Source organism: Octopus bimaculoides, chromosome 3, assembly GCF_001194135.2.
Source record: "Octopus bimaculoides isolate UCB-OBI-ISO-001 chromosome 3, ASM119413v2, whole genome shotgun sequence".
Taxonomy (NCBI): domain Eukaryota; kingdom Metazoa; phylum Mollusca; class Cephalopoda; order Octopoda; family Octopodidae; genus Octopus; species Octopus bimaculoides.
Genome location: NC_068983.1, coordinates 147,259,939 through 147,269,012, shown reverse-complemented (window position 1 = coordinate 147,269,012; position 9,074 = coordinate 147,259,939). Strand labels below are relative to the sequence as shown.

The window sequence follows — 9,074 nt, the reverse complement described above, 5'->3', positions numbered from 1 at the left end:
TATATATATATATATATATATATGTTTGTATCGATTTTTTAATACCTCTGCCGAAAGGATACGAATTTCAGAAGATGCTCAGATAAGAAGTTTTGTCTTTTCAACCTCGTTCATCTACTCTTCTATTTCTGCGCAGATCATAAACCCCTTATTAGTTCTTTTCATTATTCTGTAAACTTGTAAATATAGTTTCAAAATAAACATGTAAACATGTAGTTTCAACAGTTTCGTTTTCCTCGTTGTTGCCTTAAGATAACCTCAGTTTACGCATATCCTTAACCGCCGCATATTCATTTATTCAAGTTTATCACACAGTCACTTGTTTCTCTAATTTTGTCATAGATTGGCTGACCGAAAACTCTAAGGTTTTTTCAATTCTATTTTACTATTATCGACATTTGCTATTTCGTTAAATTATGCTACTCAAATCCCAATCTCAAAAGAGTATTTTTCTCCATTGTGTTCTGACCACCGTAACTCTAGCACCCACCTCTCTCTCTCTCTGCCTCACTCTGTCTGTCTGTCTATCTCTCTTTTGATTACCACTTGCTTCACCAAGACTTCCTCCACCACCATCTCCATCCCCACCCTATATAAAATAAACGCACGCACTCGGACTCCCCTACTCGATTTTTAATACCTCCACCGAAAGAATGTATCCAGAAGATGCTCTCGTCTAAATTTGCTAGTTGACTACATCCTCGCCAGAAAAAGAGAAAGATGGCTGCCTATAAATTCCAAAACCTTCCCAGGCAAAGAATGTACCCCACAACATGACTGGTAGTTAGCGACTTCAGGATCAGGGCTAAATGGATGCCCAGAAGACGACCAGCATGGAGGAGAAGGGTCTGTAAGTTTAAAGATCGTGCGAATGGACAGAGATTTAGAGACGTATTACTCGATGCCTTTGACGAAATAGAAGGAGATATACTCTGTGGAAGACAACTGGAGGTTTCTACAGGACAACCTGCTGAGGGCCAATGAGTAGATCTGTGGATAGTGCAAAGTCCCCTCTAGACCCAAAATAACGTGGTGATGGAATAATGTTGTTGACAGGGCTATTAGAGAAAAGAGACAGGCTTGGAAGTACTGGAAGAACGGTGGTAGCAGAGAATTGTATCAGACTGCCAGAACGGAAGCTAGGAGGGGAAGCAGATAAGTAAAATTTTGCCAATGTTCTGCGCCATGAAGACCAAAGACTTGAGGTATTTCATGTTGCAAGACAGTGTGTGAGAGAGAATCGTGATGTTATTGGAGAGAAATGTGTCTGCATGGATGATGGTTCACTTGCACTAAACGAGGCTGCAAAGAGAGAGGTCTGGAGACGCCACTATGAAAGGTTACTCAATACAGAGAATGAATGGGAGAAAGAGAGTCTGCTGAATGTCGACCCAACAGCTATTCGAATTGACAGTACCTTGGTAGATAAAGCAATTAAGAGTATTAAGACAGGGAAAGCCTCCGGCCCATCAGGAATCACTGCAAAGATGCTCAAAATATCGGTCTTGTCACACGGAGTCATACCCAATGACTGGTGTAGCAGCACTATAGTCAACTGCTATAAAGGTAAAGGTGATGCTTTAGATACAAACAATTACAGAGATATCAAGTTGTTGGATGTGTAATGTCAGTGTGCATACTCGACAGAGTATAAGTACCTTGAGAGAAAAGTTGGACCTAAGAAGCATCAGATGTGATGTGTAAGAGAGACGACTGCACTGGTATGGTCATGTGGCGAGAATGGATAAGGATAGCTGTGTGAAAAAGTGCCACACCCTAGTGATTGAGGGTACCTGTGGAAGAGGTAGACCCAGGAAGACCTGGAATGAGGTGGTGAAGCACAACCTTCGAACATTGGGCCTCACCGAGGCAATGACTAGTGACCGAGACCTCTGTATTTGAGAAGACTCGGCAAGCCAAGTGAGACCATAACCCGTGGCCTATGCCAGTGGTGTAACCAGCCCACTTATGCGTACCTTTCCTTCATTGGACACTAAACTCTGCATGTGAAGACCTGTTGAGGCAAGTGAAATCGAAATTGGGAGCGCTGAGAGCACTATCCGAGCAGCTGACTGGTGGCACGTAAAAAGCACCATTCGAGCATGATCGTTACCAGCGTTGCCTTACTGGCACTTGTGCCGGTGGCACGTAAAAAAATATTCGAGCAAGGTTGTGGCCAGTGTCGCTGGACTGGTTTTTTTGCAGGTGGCACGTAAAAGCACCCTACAAGAAAGTTTATTGGAATAAAATATTAACATAATTACCAGAATGGTAGATAGTACCGCCTTCTACGAAATGATCTTTGATTAAAAACGAATTAGTCACATTTTTCTCAGATTTCATTTTATCAAATGAACACATATCAACAATACTCTCTGTAAGTTGGTCTGAAATAGTTTTCCCCAAGAACTTAGCAACACGTGACACTGCTTTGGACATATCCTGTTGAAGAGAAATAATTGAAGTCAAATTGTGAAATTTTCAGTATTTAACGTTAAAATGTTTTCTTACATGCGTAAAACAATTTCTCTGATTAATACGTTAAAAGAAATGCATTAAAAAAATGTGGAAGGCATGTGAAGGGATATATTCTATGTGGTAATTATACTTTTTCAATTGGAATTATTTAAAAGTTAAACTTTATACTTTGGATATCTTTTGTGTACACGGGAAACAAAAACACGAAATAAATTATTATAAAATTAAACATAATTAATATATAATTACTGCTTTCATTTCTTCGTAAGTTATGATAAGTGCATTTGGGTTATCTTTACATAGAGCATAAATTTCCTGAACGTATTCAAAGTAATCACCATAAGGAACTGAAAAATTAAAAGAATAAATTGATATGTTTATGTAATAACTTTCAAAAGAATAGCCAAACCCTCTGCTCATAACGTTAAATTAAATTATAATGACAATGCAATGCTTAAAACGAAAATATTTTAGGCAACTTTTTGGGAAGTGAGTACAAAATTTTATATTTTACAGACAATTATAGAGAGAATTTGTGAAATTTATATTTTCATCAGTGCATCTAACATAGATATTTGCAACGTCATATTGATAGTATTTCTGTGCATACAACAGAGGTGATTGATAATAGATAAAAAAGTTTAATAAAAATATGAATTTTCCGATATAATGCATTGAAAATCTCAGAATATTGAATATAATATGTTCTTAGTTAACATGAGATCAGAGTATACTTCCATTGATATAATCTAAAAAAAATTAAATGAAAAAATAGACTTGACTTGATATGTATTTTGTGACCAGGTAGAAAATATCAATAAGAGAATATGAAATAAAAAGTGTTGAGAGAATATGAGACAAACGTTAAAATCCATAAAAATGAGTGGGGAAGTGGTCTGAGGAGAAGACAAATAAGTTACTCCATGAATACAAAGGACGGATAGACCAGGTGCGAAGCATGGAATTGAACCAACAGTAACATCTTAAAGCAAAATGATGGAAATGTAAGAGGATGAAAAGCAGCACAGATGAGTCACGACGTTGGGATTGTGTCGATGATTTTATCAGGAGAGAAATATAGGGTACATGGTCATTGACAATGCTTCCTAGACTAGCAGTAAAGAGACAGGAACCGAATGCTTGCAACAGGATGACTCTGATAATTCTTGGGTGTGGTGTTAAACTGAAAAGAAAAAGATTGTTGCTTTTGAACGCGAATCTCTGGTTTAAATTGAAATGAAATACATAAATATCAACGTTGGATGCTCATTTTGCGTTTCGTCTGCAGATGATTCACTACTACATCTACGAATGTTTTTTTGTTTATCAGTTTCAGCTCTAAGCTGTGGCCATGCTGGGGCAGCGCCGTTTAAATGTTAGATGCAATTCAAAATCTTCAAATCAATATCTGAGAAGAACATACATGTTCTAAGAAGAACGACAAGGAATATGTAAGATAAACGTCTAAGGTTGCACTTATACATCTCGGTTGAATGTCATTATCGATACACGACTTTGATTGTGACAAGATCTATGTTCAGATACAACGATACATTTGTAGATGCATGGCTTTGTGGGGTACAGGCAGAAATAACATGGAGGGATAACTAATTTCATTTCCATATTTCACCTACAGAAGAGTATGAAATAAACTTTCAAATTAGTAGTAGTAACAAATTATTAGTAGTAACAATAACTTGATAGGCTTACCTTCTCCTTTTATCCAAAGATCAAAATAGCTTGGAAAATCTCCTTTGTAGTCCAACAAATTAACGTTTAATGTATGTCTGTACGACGACACCAGCACAGCTTTTGGGTTGCGGTTGAGGAAGATAATTTTATGATCCTTTAGCAATTCTGGAGGCAGAAGTTCAGGATGAAGATGCGTGTTCAAGAATCGAGGTGATTTAGTGGAATCAAGTAGTTCAGCAGGTGCACTATCTAATAACATGTCTTCTTTTAGCAAGGAAACCCTTTCACTGTTTCCTGTCAATATCATATTAACAATTTCAAACATCCAATGTGACCCTGAAATGTGATATACAATCTTAGCTATTAAAACAAATGTATAAATAGATAAATATGAATCTCTCAGACGATCTAAGGAACGCATATATTTAGTGATCAGAGATATTTATTTACAGTAATTAAATCTAATCTTTTAACAGTCAAAAATTAATCGCTGTCCGTTCATGATTTCACCGTTTATAGAATTATATGAAGTTAGAAAATAAACAGGTTTGCAAAATTAAATGTGTAATAAGGCCGTAGACGCTGAAAAAGAAATCTTATGTTATTGAGGTACGTAATTTTATGTTCAGTGTTCAAATTCCACTCCTCTGAAATTTAAGCTCCATCATTCAAGAGTGAAATCATGGGATTTATTCATTTGACTGTATTTCTCCATATGCGAGACGAGCATGGAAAAGAATCCTGAAGCACACACATACACACGCGCGCACACGCACGCCCAACTACTCAAGCATAAATGTATCTGAGTTCCAATGCACTGCACCAGCAACACAAGTACCTCAATGTCAACACAAATTAACATTGTTTTTTTTACTTTTCACAAGAATTTGAGAAACAGTGAAATTATATGAATTAAGAGAGGCTGTCATTCAGACTTCTATATGATGTTAATAATTGGAAGATGCCGATCTATTCGAGAAAAACATTCATACATTAAAGCCATAAAACAATAATGATACAGCATATATGATTTGGCATGGCTTGTTTCTTGAGCTAACCGTGACCTAGGAGGTAATATGGAGTAGGTACACGAAAGAAAGTACTACAAAGCATAACAATTTTCGTGGAAAATACATCTCATATAGTCTTGCAATACACAACATTATCCAGAATTAAAGGCAAAAAATATTATTTGGTGTTAACCTCAGTGTATTTAATAATTAAGACTAATATCTATCAAAAAAGGCTCAGCTCTCTTAGACACACCGACCTGACATACGTACAGGCCAATTTTGAAGAGACGTTCTGCGAAAATATGATGCAAATTCGGAGTCAACATAAAAGCGATGATCTTCAGTGGATCCATCCAAGTAAATCTAAATTATTGATACAAAAATTCAGGCTCTTAATCTTTAAATCAGGCATGTATCAAAAGATGTTAGCGTAAAAACTGATGTTAACTCAAGTATGCCAAGAGAAACGATGCAAGAAACAATACTGGACATTCTCAAAGAATACTTTAGAATTCTTAAGAAATATAACCTAGTTTCTCATGCAAACATATACTGTCAAAATAATCTTTTGATAATCAAGTAGTTTAACTATTTTTCTGTAAGTCTTACATGCCTTCTCGATTTCAAGTTTATGCTTCACCACAGAAACTGCATTTCATCATCATTTCCTGCTGTCAGCCGTGTTTTAGATATCTTCCGATGCAGCTTCGTGAAAGAATCACGCATTTAAGTTTCATTATTCTCGAATAAAATAAAATGTTTTGACTGAACAAGACTCTTGAGTATCTGCCATGATTCCATTAAATTAATCTATATAACATACATAAATCTCGTATGAATAAAGTGCTTTCATTTACTTTATTTACTGTTCAGATGTCAATTGTCATGAAAATCTTTTGGATTTTATTGAGAACTAATGATTAATAAATAATATGTTGATGCTGTAAGTTGTTGTTTAAATTTATTCTAAAGCTACTGTGCATATAGATATTAATAATATAATCTTTGCCTTCTTCTCTGACGCGTTGTCTCACTCTACAACTCAGTACCTGCTCTCTTACCAGCCTGGAACTGGGCAAGTACTAGCTGACGTTGTTAAACTCTGAACGAAAACGTTCCACTTATGTCTATAAATCTTCAATATTAAAAAGTGTTTCGAGAATTGCATTGTCTAGTATATACGTTTCGCTTTTTAGACGACAGTGTGATATTTGAAGATAGTTTGGCTGACAGTTTTAGGAGATAAATTTACTGCATAGAGTGAATGTTGGAATCACTAAGAAGAGCCAATGATTGAAATATTGCGTTGAGCTTCTACGCAGTCACTCAATGTATCAGAAATAGCAGGCAAATCTCCCACAAATAACATCCTACATCATTACAATAGGGAAGTATACATTGGATAATGTAGTACTGGACACATTTTTCCCGAAGACAAGACAGCGTAGTCACAGCAGGAAAAACTGTCATCAAATGAGAATTAAGATGGAACAAAAACAACTATGACGACCACAACTAGGTACTCCCATACCAATTCGTGCTTATGAGTGATCAAGAGTTTTATGCCTATCTCTATGTATATTTCATGCTTTCAATATTATCTTTGTTATGCATTTTTGTCTATTTGTGATCTCAAATATATTTCTTTTCTTTCATATTGATTCCAAGTTAATTAAATTGTAATACTCAGTCTGTTACTACATTTGTGATTGGGTTGTGTTTAGTTCCTTGTCTATACATTGTGCTAGATATATATTTCATGTTATTTAAAACAGGAAGAATATGTGCATTAATAGTCAGTTGTATTAAAATGTTATCAGATATGTCAGCTGTATTTCTTTATAATCTGCAATTCTACTTTTAATAAATTGCAATTATTACATCTTAAAATTATCATTATAGCATCATAAATGATATGATGCTGTAATGCGTTGTTTAAACTTACTCTAAAGCTATTGTGCATACATATATTAATGATTTGTAAGACAGTGGTAATTATAGCTAGTAGATTATCTATATGGTTGCGCATCTATTTGAATTTAAACTAAAGTTTAACTTTATATTTTCAAAATAGAAACATGCAAGATGTAGAAAAAGTGGAATCAATTAAAATTAAATCAACAGTATATAGAGATTGTACTGAAATAACATGAGTAACCTGAATGACTGATTAAGTAAATGTTTGAAAACGACTACTTTGCGGTATCATTTTTGATGAAAATAATCGTTCTAAAATTATGTGTAGAGAAAGTTAATGGTAATCAGCGAGGTAAAGCTGAGAGATAAAGTGAGATGAAAACCAAAATTGGGAACTGCTGACCAAGTTCTGACTGATATGGAGAGCTAGGACAATGTATGGACTTTGAATGTGTTGAATACGTCAGTAATTGAAGAAGGTTCTGACTATTTCGGGATGGTTGACTGAAAACCTGTTTCTCAGAAAAAAGTGTGCAAACACTGAATGCAACAGTTAATAGTGAAGACATGTATAGGGAATGCTGCAGTCTTTTATCTTTTGTCATTTAGATGATTCAGTCATTATACTGCGGCCATACTGGGACACTACCTTGAAGAATTTTAGTCGTACGACCCCAGTATTTATGTGTTTGAGTCATTGTACTTATTCTATCGGTTATTTTTTGCCGAAACACTAATGTTACAAGAACATAAACCAACACAGTTTGTCAAGCAGTGGTGGAGGACAAATACTGACGCAAATACACGCACAAATGCGCACATATACTGACACATATATATAGTAGTAGTAGTAGTAGTAATAATAATAATAATAATAATAATAATAATAATAATAATAATAATATTTAATAATAATAATAATAATAATAATAATTAATAATAATAATAATAATAATAATAATAATAATCAATGTTAATTCTCTAAATGAAGTATTAACAGTAACTGCACGATAAAGTGTAGTATATTGCCACTTAAGTGTGGCTGACCCCTAGGGGTGGATGTTACTGTTGCTTTTAGCCCCAGGAGGACATCTCCTCCAGCTGGCTTATCGACACACGACTGTGTTCTGTTTGCCAATAATAATAATAATAATAATAATCTCGTCTCTGGATATCCTGTGCTGACACTAAACGAATACAAAAATGGCCATGATAGGATAGGACAGTATTTACATTGGAAAATATGTAAACACTATAAAATCAGCACTCCTGTTTACTGATATGAACATTAGCCTGTCGCTGAAGGTAACGATGTCACTATCCACTGGGATTTTCCAGTCAACACTGATAGAACGATCCAGGCTAATCGACCAGACATAATTATTATAGACGGGGAAGAACATACTTGTAGACTAATATACACACTTGTAGACTAATATAATACTTGTAGACTAATGATAAAAATATAGCTGTAAAGGAATTTGACAAATTAAGTAAATATTGGAAATTGAAATACAAAGGATGTGGCATCTTAAAGCGTGAGCTGTTCATGTTATTGTAGGTGCCCTAGGTATAATAAGAAAGGGATGTCAGAAACATCTAGATAAAATCCCAGGAGAACCATCTCTCAGAGAAATTCGAAAGATTGTGGTGACAAGTACTACCCACATCTTTAGAAAAACCCTATCAATTTTTAATGTCTGTGTTGTATTACATGAAGATATTTCACTACTGCCCCTGCCATTTCCCCTCCCCAAGCTTTCAGTCAAAGTGTAACATCTCATCTTTCACTCGCCCCAGATTCAAAGTAAATAATAATAATAATAATAATAATAATAATAATAATAATAATAATAGTAATAGTAATAATAGTAATAATAATAATAATAATAATAATAATAATAATAATAATAATAATAATAATAACTGTAGAATATGTGGAGATCGACAAGAAACAATAAATCATATTATCTC

At 34.7% G+C, this 9,074-nt stretch overlaps 2 protein-coding genes across 2 annotated transcripts in view; one reads left to right on the top strand and one right to left on the bottom strand.

The window, feature by feature from the left end:
- The window catches only part of LOC106875508 (serine protease 48), a 466,125-nt gene that overhangs the window by 116,709 nt on the left and 340,342 nt on the right, over window positions 1-9,074 (top strand). The gene's annotated exons all lie outside the window — the stretch shown is intronic.
- LOC106884082 (sulfotransferase 1E1) overlaps window positions 1-9,074 on the bottom strand; it is a 16,718-nt gene that overhangs the window by 3,197 nt on the left and 4,447 nt on the right. The window contains exons 2-4 of the mRNA XM_014935301.2: window positions 4,189-4,506; window positions 2,728-2,825; window positions 2,265-2,442 (exon numbers count right to left, since the gene is read on the bottom strand). Coding sequence (XP_014790787.1) covers window positions 2,265-2,442; window positions 2,728-2,825; window positions 4,189-4,506 — 594 coding nt within the window. The remainder of the gene's footprint in view (window positions 1-2,264; window positions 2,443-2,727; window positions 2,826-4,188; window positions 4,507-9,074) is intronic.